The sequence below is a fragment of the Poeciliopsis prolifica genome, unplaced genomic scaffold, assembly GCF_027474105.1.
Source record: "Poeciliopsis prolifica strain line A6 unplaced genomic scaffold, Auburn_PproV2 SCAFFOLD033, whole genome shotgun sequence".
Taxonomy (NCBI): Eukaryota; Metazoa; Chordata; class Actinopteri; order Cyprinodontiformes; family Poeciliidae; genus Poeciliopsis; species Poeciliopsis prolifica.
The window spans coordinates 2090209-2112593 of NW_026562408.1; the positions used below are offsets into that span (position 1 = coordinate 2090209).

General features: G+C 38.3%; 2 protein-coding genes across 5 annotated transcripts in view; one reads left to right on the top strand and one right to left on the bottom strand.

Moving 5' to 3' along the window:
• stk10 (serine/threonine kinase 10) overlaps nucleotides 1-9400 on the top strand; it is a 36313-nt gene extending 26913 nt beyond the window's left edge. Inside the window, exons 8-20 of the mRNA XM_055051291.1 lie at nucleotides 147-281; nucleotides 1564-1893; nucleotides 1982-2377; nucleotides 4762-4886; nucleotides 5344-5467; nucleotides 6298-6477; nucleotides 6616-6708; nucleotides 6802-6931; nucleotides 7013-7137; nucleotides 7245-7433; nucleotides 7528-7653; nucleotides 7786-7899; nucleotides 8032-9400. Of these exons, the coding sequence (XP_054907266.1) occupies nucleotides 147-281; nucleotides 1564-1893; nucleotides 1982-2377; nucleotides 4762-4886; nucleotides 5344-5467; nucleotides 6298-6477; nucleotides 6616-6708; nucleotides 6802-6931; nucleotides 7013-7137; nucleotides 7245-7433; nucleotides 7528-7653; nucleotides 7786-7899; nucleotides 8032-8172 (2208 nt within the window). The 3' untranslated portion in view covers nucleotides 8173-9400. The remainder of the gene's footprint in view (nucleotides 1-146; nucleotides 282-1563; nucleotides 1894-1981; nucleotides 2378-4761; nucleotides 4887-5343; nucleotides 5468-6297; nucleotides 6478-6615; nucleotides 6709-6801; nucleotides 6932-7012; nucleotides 7138-7244; nucleotides 7434-7527; nucleotides 7654-7785; nucleotides 7900-8031) is intronic.
• Nucleotides 9401-9600: 200 nt separating this feature from the next.
• Nucleotides 9601-22385, bottom strand: part of sh3pxd2b (SH3 and PX domains 2B) — a 34832-nt gene continuing 22047 nt past the window's right edge. The window contains exons 6-15 of one of the 4 annotated variants that reach the window (XM_055051292.1): nucleotides 19743-19768; nucleotides 19257-19292; nucleotides 17659-17790; nucleotides 17273-17374; nucleotides 16008-16091; nucleotides 15126-15243; nucleotides 14480-14682; nucleotides 14274-14320; nucleotides 14061-14186; nucleotides 9601-13972 (exon numbers count right to left, since the gene is read on the bottom strand). In XM_055051292.1, coding sequence (XP_054907267.1) covers nucleotides 12446-13972; nucleotides 14061-14186; nucleotides 14274-14320; nucleotides 14480-14682; nucleotides 15126-15243; nucleotides 16008-16091; nucleotides 17273-17374; nucleotides 17659-17790; nucleotides 19257-19292; nucleotides 19743-19768 — 2401 coding nt within the window. In that variant the 3' untranslated portion in view covers nucleotides 9601-12445. The remainder of the gene's footprint in view (nucleotides 13973-14060; nucleotides 14187-14273; nucleotides 14321-14479; nucleotides 14683-15125; nucleotides 15244-16007; nucleotides 16092-17272; nucleotides 17375-17658; nucleotides 17791-19256; nucleotides 19293-19742; nucleotides 19769-22385) is intronic. The other 3 variants (XM_055051293.1, XM_055051295.1, XM_055051296.1) reach the window with 3 other exon arrangements.

A 22385-nucleotide genomic window follows, 5' to 3' on the forward strand; every position in this document is an offset into this window, starting at 1 on the left:
AGGACAACTGTCCTGTTCGTTGTTTTGGTGACTGTGAGACTTGTGAGTTCTGTCACTTTGAACTGGCATTAGTAATTGCAGCATAAGTGTGCTTGTCTTCAGTCAATAATCACTTTAAAGAACTCCTCATTGCTCTCTATCCGCAGCACCCTTTTGTGAAGACGGTGACCTCCAACCGTCCACTGATGGAGCTGGTGGCTGAGGCCAAAGCTGAGGTCATGGAGGAAATCGAGGACAATAGAGAGGAAGGAGAGGATGACGACACAATGGATCTCATTGAGGTGCCATACTTCTGTTCTGTCATTTTACTCTTTGCCAGTCTTTTATTTACAAAACAAGAAGTGAGGAGAGTTTCCTCGAAGCATTTATCCAATAGTGTATAAATGAGATTTAGGTAACATTTTCTGCAACAACACAGCTATTGTTTTTTCTTCATGCTGACTTTTAGGCTTACGCTGACACAAAGTGAACATGATTACTTGCACATTTCCCCCAAAAGCCCAGAGATTGTGCTTCAGACTTTACTGGTTATCCCAGTCAAGCAGCATTTTTTCTCCCTAGGCTGATGGGTTTTCTTTAGTTTTGCTCAGACTGGTCAGAGATCCATAGAGGACAGAAGATTAGAAAGTTAGAGTAGAAGAAGGCGGTCAGCACAAACAAAGGAACAGAAGCCGGAATGCTGGCATTCCCGCACACCCAGATGTGTTTAAATATAGGCGCCTGCTTTTAACCTTGATTCTGTATGGAAAATACTGTTGTCACCACTCCAGATGAAGTAAATTTATGTAAGGGTTCTCATTGTTTTGATGCCATCCTGACCTTTAAATAAACCAGTTTCCAGGCCTCTAAAGAGTCCATTGGCCAGTTTGTCTCCAGGGAACAAATGTTTTCCTTTTTTGGATGTTTTTGCACTACTAAAGTAAAATGCTTACAAAAGTTGTCTTGTGTTGTGATCGAGCTCATTCCCTGCCTCCTGTTTTAAAAGTAGATGCTTAAAACCAGACAGAAAATAGTTTGAAATGGTGCCTCACACCTTCTTCTGACTGTCTTCCTACTGTAACAACTTCCACCCTGAAGACGGGTTTTGGTTAACTCAACTGTTTTTGGTTTATTGTGGTGAATTAAATTATTGAATAATTTAATAAACAGTAATAGGTATTAATACAATACTTAGACAAATATTCAATGATCTTATAAATGCCCTGAATTTCAAATAGTGTTAATTTATATTCTGCTTCATGCAAAACAAAGAAGGTGATTATCTAGAATAACATCCTAGGTAACAATTACTGTAAGAACTCTTTTTCTATTTAGTGCATTCAGGAGAGATTAGATGGCCATTTCTGCCGCAGGTAAAGTGAGCATGAAGGAGGAAGGCCAGCATTCCTTTTAGCCAAAGGTTCAGTTCAATTGACTAGATGTAGGAAGTATGAATAACTTCATCCATTAGCATTTGGACTAGAAGCAAAGGTTGAAAACATTAACATTTAGGAACTTAAATCCTAAAACAACATGAATGATTCGTATCACGGATGTATAACAATGCCTCTCTGTGTCCTTCAGCCACCAGAGAAGGAGCCATGCCAGACGAGTCAGACCAGTTTGGATGAAGATCAGTCGACGGACACTCCAAGCCCCACCACACCCTCACCTGTACCTTTACCCAGGAGATTGGCTCGGCCCGGCATGCCAACAGAGGAGCACCAAGCCTCAGTGCCTGTCCCCATGCCACGCTTCGCCGTCTCTCACAAAGATCCAAAGGAGGTGGGGGCCCAGCTGGCTGATGAGGTGCTGGAGTCTGAGAAAGCTGAGAGCGAGGCCTCAACAAAGACCTCCAGCTCAGACTCTGGCATTGAGGATGGAAAGATTACCCCCACAATGGAGGAGGAGAAGGTGCTCAGCAAAATCCGTTTCATTTTCTGTAGTTTGTTCAAGCATTTTAAGATGAAGTTTGATTTAATAACAACTGTTAATTCCCCAGGCGGCTTTAGAGACACCAGATAATGAACAGCCACCCCCATTTGAGTCGACTACAGAAAAACTTGACAATATGATCAACCAGGACATACCAAGGGTCCATATATCTGAGGGAGGGATGACTGGCAGCAGAGACTCACCCACTCCAAGCTCGAGTCCCAACATGACTCCTGGGTCCACTCCCACCCCATCCTTTGCTGTTTCCCCGGTACCACAGCCTCACGATGCTCTGAACGACACAATAAGCAAAGGAATGGCAAATCGTCCGTCGATGGGACGGAACGCGGAGCCGGCCTCGCCGCAAGCCAACGGAAGGAATCACAAACGAAACTCGTTAACGGGCAGCATAGGATCGGACAGCATGTCGATTAAACAGGAGAACTTCACCATACCTGCAAGGGTGAGTGAAACTTAAAACATAAGCAATAATATGTTTCACATATCTTATCTGGAAAGCAGCTTATATTAGCAAGGCTGATTGCCTGCATCACTAAAAATCAATTCCCAAACCTGCCAATTTCTCAGAGAACCTTTTACTTTTAGAGAAGATGAGAAATACTGTAGACATAATAGATTGAATGAAACACAACCTGCTTTAGAGCTGTGTGTTTACTCTGACCTGTATTTAGGAGTCGAGGCTTACAGAGGGATCTCAGTGCCTCTGTAGGAAAACTCCACCTTGGAAAAACTTCTTCTCAGTTCCTGAAACAGTGCTCTGTTGTGTTTTGGGCGAGGGTGTTAACTGTCTGACACAGCAGATAGTCTGTCTCCCATCGGGTTTACATCACATGTTACACCTCACCAACATGGGTCCAGATTGAAGCTTCACTTACAGTCTGTCAAAAGTGAAGTGATTTCATCTCAACTATGAGCCATTGACAGCCCAAAGAGATGGAAGCTACTGAACTAGAAGCTGGTGAAGCCAAGTATCTGTATAACACATTCATTCACAGTCATCAGGAACCAATGGTGCCCTTTGTGTAGGCACAGTCCCACATTCACTATTGTGAGTGGAAGTTTCTATGGAGCTCATTGTCACATAGTTGTTTCTGGAGGCTAACTGACACACAGATTCAAAGTCTACTGTCTGCATAACTTATTTTCCAGACCAGAATATTAATGCCATAGAAGTAATGACGGCGTCCAGGCATCTGGAGGCGTTCATGTTTTGGAAATGGAGAAAGTCAACAGTGATTGAAAATGTGCTCCACACATTACCTGATTGTTATTCTTTTATCTTTTGCTTTTTATAATATGAAATTAATTCTCATTAGAAAAGGAATAAACTCAAGAGACGGATACAAAGCGGGGTTTCTAGCTGTTATTTGTTGCTGGAGGCTCAGCTGCTGGTTCACTGTAGATGCAACGAAGCTTTCCGTCCTGCTCTGCTCTGAGTTTTAAACTGTTACCCGGAAAGTATTGTGCAAGAAAAACTTCAGTTGTTGCTCATTTCTTAAGACCTTTAGTTTCTTTTCTTTTTTTAACTTGATGTCATACAGTGATGGAGGAATTCAAAAATAAAATAAAATTAACCAAAGTAAGAAGAAGAGTTGGACGTGGATTTGTTCTGCTGGATTGTAACGTAAAAAGCCTCAAAGCAACTTGATGTTATATTGCGGTGGTATCAAGTACATTTATTCACCTTATTGTTTTCCAAAGAGTTTGTGACTATACTTCCTCTAATGAAGTTCCAACGGCATCACAGAGCCTCTGACATACTGTTGTACAAGATTTTATTGCACCCTGAAATATTCATCTATTTTAATCATTTAATATACATCTGTAGAAGTTCAGTGAGATTCAACATAGGCAACACATTCTTAGTTTTTCTGTCAACTCATGAGGTGTGGTTGAACCGAAACCCGGATTGTTTTTTTTTTTATGTTGAACAATGTCATTTGATTAATGTTGCTGTTCTCTTATGTCTTTTAGAAAGGGTAATTTAGTTTTAGCAAGAGACTCTACATTTTAATTTAAACACAGACTAAGAAAAAAACCGTTTTGCTTTCAGTAGATGAGACCTTTTTATCTTTAGTTTCTTCCTGCATTGTTGACAGATTGAGAGTCTGGCAGCTTGTTGTAGAAGAACCCGACCAACAGGAACTTTAACGGCGCTTTTGTTGTCGCACACACACCGAACACACACAGTAAACACTTTAGACACATTGAGAAGATTAAACTGACCTGAAAGAGGTTTGTGTTTGTTGTTTTTAATTAGCTTGAAGAAAATTGCATCAGATTTATTGGATTAAGTATAATTCAAAGGAATCCTCCTCACTTTGACTTTTTTCACATGCCTGTTTTTCACCATGAAGACACACAATGCATTGTTTTTAAAGATAATGTTACGATTACACACACAGAGTCTATGTTATTTTAAATAAAATGTGTTTTTAGTGTCTTCAGTTGAGAAAACAGTTTAAGTTGAGAGCTGTCAGTATTTCAGAAAAGTTTAATGTAAAATAAATAAAATACAAAGGAGGCTGGTTTTTCAGGAAATTATGGAATTATCAAGTTATGTTGGAAAACTCAATAATGACTCCATTTTTTGTTTACTGGTAGTTATCCATTGTTTTATTCAAAATCAGTTTGATTGCAAACTCAAATTTAGTTTCATACCAAAGCAAATTAAGTCATCAATGATACAAAATCACAGCTCATGATGTTGCAAAAGTATTTTATGGATCTGTCAGAATTATTGTTATCACTAAAAAACTGCAGGCAGAAATAAAAAATCGTCCAACATACTCAGGTCTATAAATTCCCATTTCTATCCTCCATCAGGACTTTTCCAGTAAGACTCTAAAGCGAACCAGAAAGTTTGTTGTGGATGGCGTGGAGCTGAACGTGACCACCTCAAAGATCATCCGGGACGATGACAAGAAAGATGAGGAGATGAGATTTCTGAGGTAAACACATTTTTATGTGTCCATGTTCAGCACTTCTATAAATGAAAAGACCGAGGTCCTGCTGCTCTGAAAGTAGATTTTGAGTGCATTCATTTTTGAGCATGTGGATCGCTCTTTGATAACTGAATTTAAATGTTGCTTCTTATTTTGTTTTCAGTTTGAAAACATTTTAGCTTGAAATGTGAGCATGTATTCACCTCTGGATAAAGCTTTGTGGGTTTTCTGTTTAATGAATCTTTGACACAGTAGTGCCATCTAGTGTTCATTACACAAAACTGCATCTGAGTGTAGTCCATATCTGTTTAGGACTTTAAAAAAAGAACAACTCACGTAAAGACAATGCACTGTCATGTTTTGTTTGTCTTCATTTTTTCAACTTGATCTCAAAGGTTTATTTAAATTTTTGCATTGACTTTTTGATACATATTCTGTTTTGTGTGTCTGCGTGTGTGTTTAGGCGTCAGGAGCTGCGTGAGCTCCGTTTGCTGCAGAAGGAAGAGCAACGCGCTCTGGCTGTTCTCAACGGAAAGCTGGACTCCCAGAGGGAGCAAATCCAGAAACGCTTTGACCAGGAAATACATGTGAGTTTATATAGTGGACTCCAACCTGGCACAGAATCTTCTCTGGAAAAATCATTTTGAAGGCCACGTGTTAAATTAGTTGATCAGAAATCAACTGTAAAAAGATAGACTTTTTACAGCTATCTTTTATTGAACAGAAAGTAACACCATTTAGCATAAATATAACAGATGGAAAATGATACATGGTTTTCTAATTATTTCACAAATACAAATCTGAAAAGTAAAAACAAAAGTTTAGAGAAGGGTTCCATTTTAAAATATTCCAAGTTTTGTGAATCTCATAAATCAATGTGCAGTCCATCTTCTGAAAAGAGTTGAAAGTGCAAACCCAGCTTTAGGCTGACAGACTGACCCCTTGAACAAAGCATGGTGGTGGCAGCATCATGGTTAGGAAACACTCTTCTTGAGCAGGGACAGGCTGCTCAGAGTTGAACATAAATGGAGTGAAACACTGGACCGCCTTATAAGAAGCCTTCAGAGTTTTGGAAAACACGTGAGACACTGATCTACTGTGAGTCCCCAGATACGTCCTACTTCATCTGACAGACTTTAAACTATTTTCATAAAGCAAGATTTTGACCTCTGCATGAATGAAGTCACACCAATAGGTGATTCTAAAAAGCATTAACACACAGGCACTGAGTGCAAATACTTGGTACAGTTTACAGCTGCCTGTTGGTCTATGACAGAAAAAAAAAAAAAAAAAACATTGATTCTGACTTTTTCATGAAACAGAAATTTGAAAAGCTCAGACAGAATGAACTCTTTTCCTGGGTGCTGTAGCTCTGTCAGTATTTTTTAAGTGTTTGTCTCCTTTTGGTACATATCAGGCCAAGAAGAAGCATTTTGATACAGAGCTGGAGAATCTGGAGAAACATCAGAAGCAAACTATTGAGAAGATGGAGACAGAACACAGCGCTAAACTCAAGGAAGAAACCAAACGCATCAAAGCAGAGCAAGACCGAGAATATCACAAATTCATGGATCAAATAAAACAGAAGAAGAAGGAGGTATGATTCAACTCCACATTCCTGTTTTTAGTTATTTCACTGTATAAAATTCATGCTTTAATGTGGAGCAGTGAAATACATAAAACCTGGAGCGTTGAGCCTCTGGATGATTTCTGAATGGAAGTCTGTATTGCTCAGGTTAAACATTCGGTAGAGAAGATGCCTCGGAGTGAACGTAAAGACACCTTAAAGCAGCGCATGAGCTTCTTCCAGGAAACAAAGATGAAACAGGCAAGCTGAAAGATCCCAACATGTTTGCTCAATTTGTTTGAAAGGCTTTATAACTGTCAAACTTACCTTTTTTGATGTTTTTTTTTTTTTTAGGAGGAGAAATTTGTGGCGGACCAGAAGAACTTCCTAGATTCAACACTGAAAATGATTCTTTCCAACAACAAGAGGGAGATCGCAGAAACTGAGAGAGAATGTCTCAACAAGAAGCAAGAGCTCATCAGAGGTACAGTAAACTGCTAACACTAGTGAAGCCAAAGTCCTCTGCATTTTGGACAAATTAGCATGATGATTATGTTATGATTAGAGCGAGAGGCCACATTATGGGACATGGAGGAGAAAAACCTCTTAGACAAACACCAGCTATTGAAGCAGCAAATGAAAGACCAGTACTTTCTTCAGAGGCATCTACTCTTAAAGAAACACGAAAAGGTTAGTGGACTGGATGTATTACCACCTACCATCACATGTACTGTTAAAAGAGGGGGCTCACTTTTTGGTACATTTTTCAAGTCTGGGTAAATGTTTTCTGTCTTCAGGAACAAGAACAAATGCAGTCGTACAACCAGCGCATGATTGAGCTGCTGAAGAACAGGCAGCAGCAGGAGAAAACCCGGCTGCCAAAAATCCAGCGTAATGAGGCAAAGACTCGCATGACAATGTTCAAGAAGAGTCTGCGCATCAATTCGACAGGCAGCGCCTCAGAGGACAGAGAAAAGGTCAAGCAGGTTGGTCTATCTCTGCCGGCCTTTTTGTCCAACAAAACGTTTATGAGTTGTATTGTTAGTGACCCACACATTTCCCACTCGCGTGGCTGTTCAGTTTTCTCAGCAGGAGCAGAAGCGGCAGAAAGCAGAGAGGCAGCATCAGCAGCAAAAACACGAGAACCAGCTGAAGGAGATGATGGGCCAGTGCGAAAGCAACATCAGGGAGCTGCAGCAGCTGCAGGTGGATAATGGCTCCCTCTCCTCGGATTGTTTTTTTTTTTTCATGCAAATCTTTTGGGATCTGTCATGGATATTTTTATTCCAGTTTCAACTGTGTGCCTTTTACAAACTAACAATCTTTTCCGTCTTTCAGAATGAAAAGTGCCACATGCTGATTGAGAATGAGACTCAGAGGCTGAAGCATCTGGATGAGCAGCATGCACAGCATATGAAGGAGTGGAGGGAGCAGCTGAGAGTCAGGAAGAAGGTGAGTGCTTCCCATTTTATCTCTTCGTTAAGTCATCTTTGTTGCTCTAAACAGCAGAATGCTTGAGTAGTTAAAGAGTTTTCATTTTTGGAGACATTCTGACATAGTTCACTCTGTATTTCAACTTTGTAGGAAATTGAGGATGAGCTGAGCGCAAAGAAGAGGGACCAGGAAGCTTTCTTTATGATGAAAGAGAGCGTAGACAATTCAAACCCCAGCTCTCCCCACAAACTCTCCAAGTTTGTGCCTTACTTGGACTCGTCCAGCATATGAACAGACCTGCGGTGACGTTGCATCTACCTGAGTTCAACACACAGAAACTGCACAGGAGTGTGTTCCAGATGCCTGCTGCCTCTGGTTTCATTTGCTTTATTAGGAGGAACAAAACCCAAAACTTTCCATGGATTTCTATGTTGCTTTAGTAAATATTTATGTTCTAGCTAATTTTTTGTAGCTAATTTTTATTTTATCTTGAGTTATTTTACATATATTCAATTATGTCTCCATATATAATTGAATGGAAAAATGCCAAATTTTCAGTTTTTAACTGCATCTAAAAAAAAAAATGAAATAAAAAAGCACCCTTCATGTTTAACGTTCCCAAACCAGGGAAGTTTGCGTGAGTGGAAGGAATGCATTCAGCCCTGGGAAATTAGTAACTAATCAAAATAATTTTCAGTCTAACTTTGGTTTTATATGTATAATTCTTCCCAGCTGTTTGGACTGTTCTAAAGCTTAACCTCTTGTTTTTGTCACATAGCTGCCAATGCCTTATTTATTTTTGTACTGATAAAAGTCATGATCTTAATTAACACTGTACGTTGAAAGTTTTTGTATAATTTCTGATTAACAACCATGATTTGAAGGAGGGCTTTAAATTAATTTCTCAAGTGGGATATGAATCCAAAGTTATTTGAATTGAACCATTTTTTATTTTAAAAAAGAACATATAGATTATTATTTAGCTCAGTTATCAAACAAGGGAAGGCATAATATGTATCAGATAGTGTTGCTTATTTTCTTTAACTTGCTGTATAACTAGTTACACTGGATGGGAACTGACAAAACCGAAGTAAAATATGTTTTTTATTATTATTTTGCATGAGTGATTTAAATGTTAGGTGTGCAATTATATCCAGTGCAGTTAATGAACTGCTTCTAACCAATGTGCAATACTGTGTGGATGCCGCTTAGTTTTTTTTTCCTTTGCACTAAGAGGAGGAATAATATAAAAAAGCTAATTCCTAAGATAGCTTTTCCAGCCTTTTGCTAAAAAATAATAAATGAGTGTAAAAATAGATTTTGGCCTGCAGGATTGCACTGAATCAGGTACAGCTTAACTGCTCTCTCTTTAATTAAAATTGGTGATTTCCATTTCTTCATCTATGTATTTCTTGGTTTACATAATGTTATTTGTATGAAAGGGGTTGTGAGTACATATGAAAATTATGAGATGGAACCACTGGTGTAAATAACTCAATAAATTTTTTTTAAAAAAAGAAAAAAAGTTTAAGTGTTGATTTGTTCTTTTTTGTCAAAGCATATGGAAGGAAAGCAAAATATTTATTTACTCCAAGTGAACCATTTATGTTACAAAATTGACTTTTTACATTACAACACTCTGCAAGCCAAGATAAAAATGTTCCTAACTCAGTAAAAAAAAGAGTAAAGGATCAAGTGGAACAGTGAATTCAGACCACATTCCAAGTTGAATTTTTTTATTGACTGAAACATAAAAGTAGAGACAGTGTAATGCAAAATACATAGAAAAAGAAATACAATACTGAAATATGGGGGACCATCAATGACCATTCTGCCCTCCTTTGGCCACATACCACCTTTAACATTATAGGTATCATTTTGAAATGTTTATTTGGATGACAGACTGTCAGTGCTGTAAATATGGTTTGAATTTGAGCAACTAGAAGCAGAACATAAGTAGTGTTACAACTTGTAGCCTTGTCTGCAAACATTTTGTTACTTTATTGAACCATTTCTTGTAAAAGTAGCAGCCAGTTTGTGATAAAGCAAATTAGTTTTTATTTTAACCACTGAATTATACCATTTGTAACATTAAAGCAAATTTCAGTATTTTGAAATTGCACACCGAAAAGAGAACAAGGACCATTAAAAAAAAAAAAAACTGCGAAAGTATGACATCACTGTACAATAAAAATAATTTGCTCTGCTGACCTTTGCTTGAAACCAGTCAAGCATGTAAAATATTATGTTTATACAATGGTCATTTTTTTAATTTGAGCACCAAACATGTAAATTTACACCAAACATGTAAATGTACAGGAAAAGCCTGTACATTTACAACAATGTAAATCATTGCACAAACCAATGGAAATCTTCAATTTTTTATGGGCAGAATGTTCTGCATTTCACATTGTACACCTTTTACGTTTGGCTGAAAGATAAGTTATATTAAAAATGTTTTCTGACACAAAGCTTCCTACCAATCTCTTACTTTGGGATACTATGTTTACATATAGAGGATTGGAGTAACTACTTTGTAACAGTGAGCTAAAAAAAAGAGAGGCCAGAAACAAAGCTGGTGTAACGTTAAAAGTTGTTCTCTCCGCACTGAAACTGTGCAAAACTTGAACTTGCTTGAACTGAGAGAAGCTAAACATCTGCTACAAATCACAACAATCATCACTGATTCAGTCAACAATAAAAGAACGCTAATACAGGTGCATCCTAGTAAACTGAAGTAACATCAGCAGCTTGATGTTTTTTTAATAAGTCCACATAAAACACATGAAATATAGAAATTACACACTGGGTGATATATTCCAATTTTTTATTTTGTTAAAGTTAATCAAAACCCAAAATCAAGCCTTTCAGACTTCAGTCTAGGACAGGGCACAATACTGGTAAAACAGGATTTTAATTCGGAAATATTTGTTCTGTCCAGTATTGAATAGAACATGTATTCAGGAACCTAGTAAACTGGATTCTTGGATTCTTAGGCAAGAATTTTAGCATGAAATTATGTAAAATGTGGTATACTGGCTTTGACAATTTACTCCCTAGACCCATAGAAATAGAGAGCTTTCTAGATTCTCTATGCCACAGGCGTCAAACTCCAGTCCTCAAGGTATCCTGCGGTTTTTAGATGTGCCACAGGTACAAAACGGTGGAATGAAATGGCTTAATTACCTCCTTGTGTAGATCAGTTCTCCAGAGTCCTGCTAATGACCTAATTAGTCCACCAGAGGCACATCTAAAAGTTGCAGGACATTGACCCTCCAGGACTGGAGTTTGACACCCCTGCTCTATGGGGTTCTGGTCTGATAAGTTTGCTGTCCATTGAGACATATTGGTCATGGTCCTATTGGCAGTGTCAGCAGTTGTCATCTCCTCATCTACAAAACACTGTCTGCAGAAGAGTAAAAGTTTCTGGCAGACGGTGCATTGACTGTAGGCTTGATGAGCCACGAGGAACCAACAGTAGATAAAACGGTTCTATAAATGATCACTGAATATGAAAAAAATCACACTGGACCTCAAGAATCTTTAGTTTTCCTCCAGTCTCTGGGCCCACAATCGAAATTGATTTCACTTTCTATGTCTCTATTTCTGCTATGACTTAAAACAAGAAATGCAACAGTTTTAAGCCTGGTGGCTTTTGAAGCATTGGCTCTCTGCAGCCCAGTCGATTTCTTTTAAAACCTGCAATTATTTGTGTGGCCAGTGTACCTTCTTTTTTTAACAACACTTTTTCTTTCCACTCAACTTTCTATGAATGCACTTAGACAAAGCACTTTGAACATCTGCCTTTTTATAAGCAAAGCCTTTCTGAGTTTGTCAGTGAAATGTGCAGGACATAAGGTAATGAATTTACATAAAATATGAGCTTCCTCTTGATCTGAAATTAGAAACATTTAGATTTTTCTGTTATTGGGATGTACCTGAATGTAAGTTTTTAAAATTACAAACATTAATACTTGGCAAAGATATATTTCAAAGAAAAACGTTAACCATACATGAAAGCTCAGATAAAATTAGTGAATTTCCCTACTTCACTCATGAAATACTTAAGTTATTTAGGATCCATTTTTTTCCTGCTGCAGAATAGAAACTGGCAAGATATGAACACCTACTAAGCCTACAGCTGCATATACTTTGTAAGCACTGAAGCCTATACTTTGCATATATTTTGAGGCACTGCATCCTTAAAGGCATGGCTGCTAACGCACCCGTAAATCAGGCACACCCTGTAACTCAGGCTAAATGCCGTCCCAGTTTTCCGCCCAAGTTAGGGAACATGATACAGAGGCTGTGATTGACACGTAGCCATCAAAAGCGAGTATGAATATCTAGATAAAAATAAAAAGTAAACATCATGAAACCTCCACAAAAAAGGGTCTATTATTGCTGGTTCGATTGGCTGAATATTATTAAAGTATTTATAAAAAAAAATGTACCTATAAATAAAATAAGTTGAGAAGTGGCAGAAAGATTGCTTTTCTTTACATTTACACCAATGGTGTATTATTTTGTTCTTTTCTGGATACATTTCAATGAATCATAAAACCTACGGCTTTTTGCTCAGGTAGTTTGAGGGGATCCAGCCCTCAACATCTTCGCCTACATTTTTACAGAACCACCAACCGCTGCTGTTTTTCTCCAGAACTTCAAACACCGTCCCCACCTTGAAGCTGGACGTTTGCTCATCCCCTTCAAAGTCCGCCACTGCTAGATAGAGCTCATCCTTACTGGACTCCTTGAGTAACGGCGGAAGCTTGTCCTTGGGTGGTCCGGACTTTTCATGTTTCATCTGGGGCTTGGGAGGAATGGGAGCTTTATTCCCCTTGAGGTCGTCTTTCTCTTTGCTTGAAGGTGGTTGAACAAATGCTTTGGGCTTTGGGGGTGGGGGCCTGCTGAGCTGTGGTGGTGGTCCAGGCTTGGGAGTCTCTTGCGGTTCTCTCAGAGAAGGAGGCTTGTTTTCGGTTGGGCTGGATGGATCGGTCTTCTTTGGAGGAGGAGGTCTTTTTGGAGCCAAGGCAGGAGGTCTCTGAGGAGGCTCCTTGTGTGGGGGCACTGCTGGTTTTGGAGGAGGGGATGATTTCTCCTGGCTAAGACCATTTATGTGTTTGGGAGGGAGTTTTGGCTCATCAGAGGACTTGCTGTTATTGAGCACAGGGATGTGGATGGGTGAAGAGCTGGAGGGTGAGCTGCTTCCTGCTGCTGAAGGATCATTCTGATGGTTTCCCTCAAGAGATGGAGAGCCAACATCCGCAGCTTTTGATGGCCTCAACTTGCTCCTTAAGTTGGTGATGTCCACTTTGTTTTCTGCAGGTGGATCAGGTTTGGCAACTGGGACAGGCTTCGGTCTGACCACCGGCTTACCCTTCATAAAGGCTGCAGGTCCTGCAGGCTCTGATTTCTCTTCCCGGTTCTCTGCCTTCGGTTTTGGTGGCTGTTTGGGAACAGGTTTCAGATTAAATTTCTTCACCTCTTTAGCAGAGACTTTGTGGCCACACTCAAGACCCATTTCATTGCGAAGAGGAAGAGCTTTGCTCTTGTCTTCCTTTTTGATCTCTGGTGGCTTCTCTGGCTTGATCTCTGGTGGCACTCTGGATTTTGGGGTAACAAGAGGCATGATGACTCCAGGTGCTGGTGGTTTTGGTGGCAACGGCTTGCAATGATCAGGCTTTGGCTTCTCAGCCGTCTCCAACTCAAAGCTTTTATTAATAGACTCCCGTCGAGGAGGCAGAGCTGGTTTCTCTTCTGCTGGAGGGGCAGCTGGGGCTGGAGGCAGAGGCCCAGCGAAGGCCGGAGTCGTCTTGTTGGCACTGGACTTCCAGTCTCTCAGCTTTGGGCGGGCAAAGGAGTCGGAGGCTGTGGTCGGCTCATCTGGTAAAGGCTTAGACCAGGTGTCATCATTGGCACCACCATCCTCAAGCCTGAGTTTCTCCATCTCATTGGGTAATGGAGCAAGAAAATTGGGTCGCAGGGCATTACTAGTCTTCTTGTACTTGTCGATGAAAGTGGCTGGGGCCCAGCCTTCTTTCTCATCTATCTGGATGTACCACCAACCACTTGTATTCTTCTCAACCACCTATTAGGAAAAATGGTTCATGATTCAATCAAACTTTTAAAGTTTATAATATTGCAAATTAACTCAGAGAGGCTTTGGTCAGACCCACCTCAACTTTGACCCCTGCTTGAAAGCTAATCCCATCTGGAATGGTAGTCTGAAAGTCAGCTATGGTGTAATACTCTTCCTCGACTTTTGGTGGAACGGGTGGCTTAGGTAAGTTTGCACCACGTGGCTGTGGAATAGAAGAAACATACAAAAAGATTAGGCTGTTAAACTTATGGATTCTACGAGTTTCTGACATCAAAATGTTAAATCTTACAATGGTTAGATCTCTGCGTGGAGGAAGTCCATGTCTTGATCCTACTTCTGTGAAGAGAAAAGATGTAGAATAAGGATATATGTATGTAAGAGGCAACAGAATTACACTATGCTAAACAAAATAAAACCACACACATGCACACAAAATATTTTTTTATTGTAATTTGTAAGGTGATTAAATGTGTAGGATGTTTTGAACCTACTTACTAATTTTGTTGTTATCAGAGAAAATAGAGAGCCTGTTTTCCTTCTGGTTGTCTCTTGACACATTGTTCTGCAGGTTCTGTTTGGAAACCCCTTCCAGGTCATTTGTACTGGCATGAGCTGCAGTGCCTGCTGATTGCCTTTGGCTTTGAATATCAGACTTTTTCAGGTAGGAGGCTGGAGCCCAGCCCTCGCGGCCTTGGTACCTGGATTGGAGAAACGTATACACTCAGTGGCATTAAATGAGACACATTTCTATTAAACTTAACAATTTGAGAATAAATCAGCAGTACACCATAAGCTTTTTTTAAAATGTAACTTACAAAAAGATATAATCTTTTGAAAAAAATTTATTGTTAGTCACGTACGGTATGCTAATTTTTGATTTTAGATCTTAAATTTTCAACTGATGATTCTACAGCTTGTGTTTTCAAAGTCAAATCATTTATTCAATAATTTTCATGTATGATGAATGATGATTTCATGTCATCATCATTCTCATCATAAAATAATTACATTAATTATCTATGCATTACATGTACATGAACATCATGTTCTGAATTTATTTACAGAGTGGTTTCTACATTTCTGGATGTGAACATTAGTTAATGTTTATGTTGACTTGCAGGAATCAAAGTGGTTTGATTACCTGATCTTCCACCAGCCTTCCAAGTTCTTCTGAATAACTTCGACAATCATGCCTCTTTCCAGGTCGATCTCATCCTGATCCCTGGCCGAGTATGGGTAAATCACAGAGTACTTTTCTTCTGTTGGAATAAAAGCACATAGTGTTACATGTAAGAACACAATACTATTTGTGGACTAAATATGCAGTATCAAATAAAACAAGAAAACATAACGTTAAACCATCTCTGATATTTCTGTTACTGTGAAATTGATGGACTTATTTCTAAATTCTTAAAACCTGACTTTAATTATGAGAAGACCAAAAGGCCCTTCCTGATAAAAATGTTAATTTAAGTAAAGAATCTACAATCTCCAATCAATGTGATGAGGCAAGGCATGAGGAGCATCTTGAAAAAGGACAAAAAAGAAAAACTTACAAATACACAACACGCAAAACAGACACAGATATTCCACAATTACTAACTACACTACAGGACAAACTGAGGAGCAACAATCAGGTTAACTTTAATTATAAGTAATTACTAATCTACTAAAAATCAAGTTGTTATCAGTGGTTCTTACTATTGATTAATATAAGTACATTTTTAAAATATGGCTTTCAGTTATGAACAAACATGCATGAATTTAATTTGCATGCCAGGGTCACTCATGCAACACACATGCATTCACAAGAACAATAATGGTTGAGCAGGCAGAACGCGCACACACACACACACACACACACACACACACACACACACACACACACACACACACACACACACACACACACACACACACACCACCACACACACACACACACACACACACACACACACACACACGCCAACATTCAGTTAAAAAAAGGGAGGAGGAGGGGTTGAAAGAAAGGCGTGCGCTCCACCTTGCCCACAGCCTGTGCTGAACAGATCCCCTAAAGTTCTGCGCCGACCCACATGCCTTGGCAGTGACCAGAACCTCCGAGGCACTGACATCCCAGCACGGTAAGTGGGGCAAAATAGGAAGTAAGCATTACAGATGGTTTGCGATCTGGATGATGTTTACATTTTAACTATAAGTATTATCAGTTCTGATAAATCTAGAGCAATGTTTCTCAAACTTTTTCAGGCCCAGGACCACTTATCCCATTTAACAAACACTCATGGACCACCGAATTTTAATTTCCCCTGCAATGACACAACATCATGAAAATATTAATCTCTTAACTCTTTGTATTTGTTCTTCCTAATATGAAGGGTAGTGCCATTTTGTAAACACGACTGGCCACAATAAAACCACAAATAAGTCATTTTGAGTTATTTACAGATTCTGAAAGTATGGACTCTAAGATTTTAACAAAAGAGGTCTTTACTACCAACGTTCTGTTCACCAGTAACCTCTTAGAGCTATTTGCAATTTAGAACCACGATAAAAGAAAAATCAACTTGTGTTGCATTGTCAAAAACAAGCATTTTCCTCCAGTCAGCATATAACCCAATAAATAAGTTATTTTATTTTAGGTTTTTTAGATGCAGTTAGTAAGTGTTGGGCACAGCTCTGTCCACGGTCTCGTCACCATAGGCCGAGATGTGCATGCCTGCAGCTTGCTATGCATCGTAAGTGTTCAAAAACTAAACTTCTGCAACTCACCCTGAGAAACTTTCCACTGGTGTCTTCAGGCTTATTTTTTGAGTGACAAGCCTTTGATAATCTAACTGTAGCGTTGCACTTTGAGCTCACATCATGGCAAGTAAATGGCTGTTTACATGCATGTAGTGGTCCACAAGTGGTCCGGGAAAACAGTTTGCGAAAGACTGATCTGGAGACTTTACTCATTTACTAACAAACTCTTCGTTTTATGCTTACAGATCTGGATTTTTATCCGTTCGTAAAAGTGGCAATATTAGATTGTGTTCCCCTGCTGACTTTTTTCTACAAATTTTTAAAAATGATTATTTCTACCAGATCTTAAATTCACTTTTTAAACCAAACAATAGCTATTTGGTCAGCAATGGGTGATAGCAACTCCTGATAAGTAAAGCATGATTTCGACAGTCAGAAAAAAATAAAGAAAAAAAACATGTGACTCCATGTGGAAATGATGCCGTTTAGCTTTTGAGGCTCCGAGTAAAATATAAAATCAGCATTCAGATATGAACTTTTATGTACCTTCTTCTCCTGGAATTGTGAAGTCATCAGGGTCATCCTGAGCCTCCAAGCAGGTGGCGGGAACCCAGCCCTGAGCATCTTCTGAGCTCACAAACCACCAGCCTAAATCAGCAGGAAACAAACACATTAACATGCAAATGCATTTCCTAGGACTAGGACTCCCAGTTCAAAAAGTTCACATTTAGCACTTTCTTTTTCTAACTACTGTTAGGAAAATAAATCCTAACAGTTGGAAATCATCATTTGAATTTCTTTCTTAAACCACAACCCACTTCCTCCATTATTAATTATTATTATTATTATGATCATTATGAGCAAAAAACTAGAAACCTTTGAACGATCAGCCGACAATGATGCTATATAAAACAATGGAGAATAGCACTTGCCAGATTCATTTTTCTCAATGACTTCCACTGTCTGACCAACATGCAGACTGATTTCGGTGCTCTCTTGTTTCTCATAGTCTGTTACTGCCACATACTGTTCGAGGAAGAGTGCGTCTGCAGAGGTGGGGTCTCCTATTGAAAGAGCAGAGAGTAACAGATTCATTTGATTTCTTCTCCTCTTTGCTCCTTTTAAAACAGGATATGCATGAAATCTCGACAAACTATAAAAAAGCCTTCGCTCAAAATCTCTTCTTCCCCAATATTTAGTAAAGTCAGCTAATACGCTATTAAAGAAAAGCCCTTGAACTTGTCAAGATAAGATTGCATCTCTGAGCTTTGGGGGTTTTGACATTTAAAGGTTTTCTCTGTCATTGACCAAATGCTATATTCCCTTTTCAAAATGTCAGATTAGAAATGCTTCACAAAAAAATTCTAAAAAGCCAAATATAACTGTCAGGTGAAGGTCTTATGAGAGAAAAAACTTTCAGGTAAAATGAGCGAAGGCTTATCTGTGGTATGGATATCTCCTTAGCATGAGATGGATGAAGAATGTGATTAGAAAGATACAGAGAGCAAAATACTGAGCCAACAGTGGAAGGGACATATGGAGGAGGACGGTGTGATTGGAAACAGTGTGGAAAGTTATTTTAATCATTTACATGGATATGATTTTAGTGAAGACAACCAAACACACACAAGACCCACCACCGATGTTAGCAACACATTAGCATCAGAAAAATCTACTTCCACAAACGAGCATTTGAAACTGGGAACAAGTGACGACTTAGACATATGAAATTCAAATAGAGACCAAATATTTATTTACAGCAAAACTGACAGCTGCTAACCCAGCTTAATACCGCAAACACATTTAATAATAATAATGTTTAAATGAAAAATTCAAAAGCAATAGCTTACAGTGTTTGATATTTTTTTAACTTCCCAAATGAATTTTGGTGTGTGAACGTTTACAGCAGTTGTTTATGAAGATTAGCTGAAAAAAGCCTACCATTTCAAAAGTGGACAATTTCAAAACTACTAAAAAAATGTCCATTATACCATTTCTAAATGTTTAAAATCCATCTAACACGATGCCACAAAAAGTCAGGTGGAGTTTTTTTATGTCTGAGCAAAAACTAGCAAAGCAAAATTATCTAAATAAAGGAATTTAGGTACTTTTGTTTAATTTTTGTGTAAATGATACTGTATTATTTTTAAAAAACAAGGTTATTGTACCTTTATTGTACTGTGAGAAAGGTAGGTAACTACATTTTTGTAGTTACCTAAACTTGCTATACTTGCCAATCGAAGCATAGCAAAGCTAAAATATTCATCTGGCATATCATAACCCATCACAAACATTAAAAACAGCCAAACAATGATGATTTTTTTTACAGTCTGTAACACAAAACAGGAAGACAATGGTTCTTTAAATCACTAAATACATGATTTATTTTTTTAGACACACAATGAAGCCCGATCCCTCAGCAGAGCCACATCCCACCTGCCCAGGCCTGGCAAGGAGAGGGGGAACACACCACTAGCAACCCACCGGGTTACACACACAGCACGGCAAAGCATGACAGTGTGTTTACTACCTCGCTTTAGGAAAGTAGTCGCTCTCTCCACAAACCCTGATGAAAAGGAAAATGAATGGAGAAGAAAACTGAAAAAAAATAACATGGATGCAACGTAAGAACAGTCGGTCATTGAGGGGATATAGAAAATGTGAAAAGATAGAGAAAACAGCATTCAAGATGGTTGCTTTGATACAAGAGCTTTCAACTGCAAAAAAAAAAGTTTAGATAGAAAATGTCTTGATGGAAAAGTTGTTTCAAAGAAGACAAATATTCCTAAACCTGTTTATATGAATGAAACTGTCACTAGGTGGTGCTAAAGTCAGTTCTGTTTACAATTCATTCCATAAACTATTTATATCCAAATACTATTTTACAAATACATTTACTTTTATTTATAATGAAATAAAATTGTTTATTATTCAATAATATAGGTTGATTTTTATTCCGTACACTTAAAACATGTAAGACATGTAAGCAAATAACACTGTCATAAAGGGGTCTTACCTGACTTCTTCTTTCCAATGGGCTCCCTGTTAAACAGAGACAATGCATTACTTAAAAAAGAAAATGAAATAACTTTACCAAAAGTATTTAATATCAAATTCATATGATGTCAAATGCTGTTGCTCTAAATTGTTTTATATTAAAGCTATTGTAGAGTAAACTGAATCCTGACATTTCTATTTTTGATGAAGTCAAGATACGGATGTTTAAAAACTAGACAAACAGATCAGACACAAGAATATAGTAATAAAATAGTTACTAGATTTATCTTAACTTGATGCAGCAGACACATTAGAGGACGTTTCCATCTACAACTCAGACCAACATGTTTAAAGATACACTTGAAAGATGAGCTCTAATATTTGGTTCGATGTTAAATTCAATACAGCATCAGCTGTGTCTGCTTTAGACGTTAGCCAGATAAACAGGGCATCACTCTGCAACAGCACTCAGGAGTTGATTCAGGGACCAGACAAATAGAAAAATCACTTCTGGCTTAAGCTTTGCATTTCTCTATTTGTCTACTTCATCTTTCTTATCTAAACATTGCTCCAGTGCTTTATTGCCTTCCATCATTTCAATTGTTCCTCTTTTTATTTTTCATGTCTGCCTCTCTTACACCGTTAACTCCCATTATAATTGTTCCTATGGATCACTCCTTACACATGTTGCATTAATACAAATTCTCTCTCTCTCTGGGTATTTGTCTCTCTCTCTCTCTCACAAAGCATTGTTTGATCAGTAAAACTGCTAATTGTATTATTTGGGATCAATACAGTTTTACCCATAAGACTTCCAATTGAAATACTACAGAAAGAAACAGAAAGGCAGCCAAAAGAAGAAGAAAAAATACACACAGGAAACAGGTTATAATTATTATTGGAAATGTGTCCAGCATTTTCTTTTCTTTTTAACTAAAGTAACTTTCTGAATCAAATTACCTACTTTTTAAATTTAATCCTAATTTATTGGAAAAAATCTATAAATAAGCTTCAACGTTTATAGACTCACTCTAAACCTTGTCTAATAAATAAATAAGTTCTCCTTCTCTGCCTTGAGTCCTCCATAGTTTTAACTTTTTCTGCCGTAGTCTCACTTGTGTCACGACATTTCCTTTTCTGTTTAGATTTCTCCTTTTCTCACTGATCTCTTCTGGGATTATAGCATCTACTTCTCCTTTCTCGGCCAACTTCTCCTGTTCCTCTCTGCCCTCTTGCACTTAAGGAAAAAGTCTTGCATGTCATGTCTTTCTAGAGTAGATTTATAGGCCGTGATTAATCTTCGCCTGGCTACTGTGTCCGCACACCAGTCTTGTTGTCAGAAAGCCAGACAATAGCCTGCACTAACACAGGGCTATAATCCAATTTCAATTAAGACAAACCAAGGACCTTTCTATATTTGTCTTCCTCAAGTACACTCCCCCTGTTTTCTTTCTCGCCTCCATAGAAATGGCTGGAGGTTTTGTATGCAGAGTAAGGCGGAACGTTTTTGGCAAACCCCTCAGACGAGAGAAAAAAGAAAGATGTCTGAGGTGTCTGAAACACACAAGTCAACAACCTGTTAGCAAGTTTTTGATTCCTTTACACTCAGAATGTGAGTGATTTAAATCAGAAAACTGTCAAGAACGTATTCCTTCTTCAAGTGGTTCTAAAAATATCACTTCCATGACATTTATTTGCCTTCTGCTCAGTATATCTTAAGTGAAGTTATTCCTCTGCTTCCTTCGATAAAAGAGAAAGAAGAAAGCAAACCTCAAAATGACTTCCACATTATAGACGCCGACACAGCGGGCTCATTTAACATTCATTCCCCACAGCAGCTTGTATTGATTGTCCTTGGTCAACAACCCCCAGCTGTTCACTCAGTATCACTTCACAGCAGATAGTCAGATCCAAAACATGAAATAAAAACTCTGCAGCTTTCCGTTCATTTACATTATACAGTATATTTCCATAAGTTTTAAGAGGATAACATGGAGGAAAACAGCGGATGCTCATCGGCACAAATCAAGTGTTCTGGTGATCCATCATTCATGGTTAATTGTTTATATTATGGAGAGAGCCTTTCCAAATGAAATTAGGACTTCAAAAGACCGAGCAACATGCTTTAAGTCAAAGTTTTTAATGAAATAAACACCCAAGTATTCTGTACACCCATGTACACCCATGTATTCTGCTGCTGCACCTTTATACCATACTCCACAGTGGATGTCATGCAGATAGTTTCTATTTGATAAAATTATGTGCCCCTTACACCCATTTTGTACCCCACAGAGTAACAGAATATTACAATCCTGCTGTTGGAGAAACCATTCTAAGCTAATCTACTTTAAACTGTAAGCTAGTTTAAAGTAGAGTGAATCTATACATATTCTGCAACCAAAACAACAAAGCAATAAAATTCATTCTCTTCCACTCTGCTCGTGGTTTTACTCCTCGTTCATCATCTATGTATATTAATCTGTTTCCTGCCTGCTGAGGAAACTTCAACAATACACATCAATGTGTGATGATGTAGGTCAAAACTAACAACCAGCTGAAAACCTAGCAGAAAACTGTTGAGAACAAACACATATCAGTGGTCAAAATGAGAACTTGACCTCCATGGCTGTAAAGGAGCTGGCAATATTTAATATACTGAAAC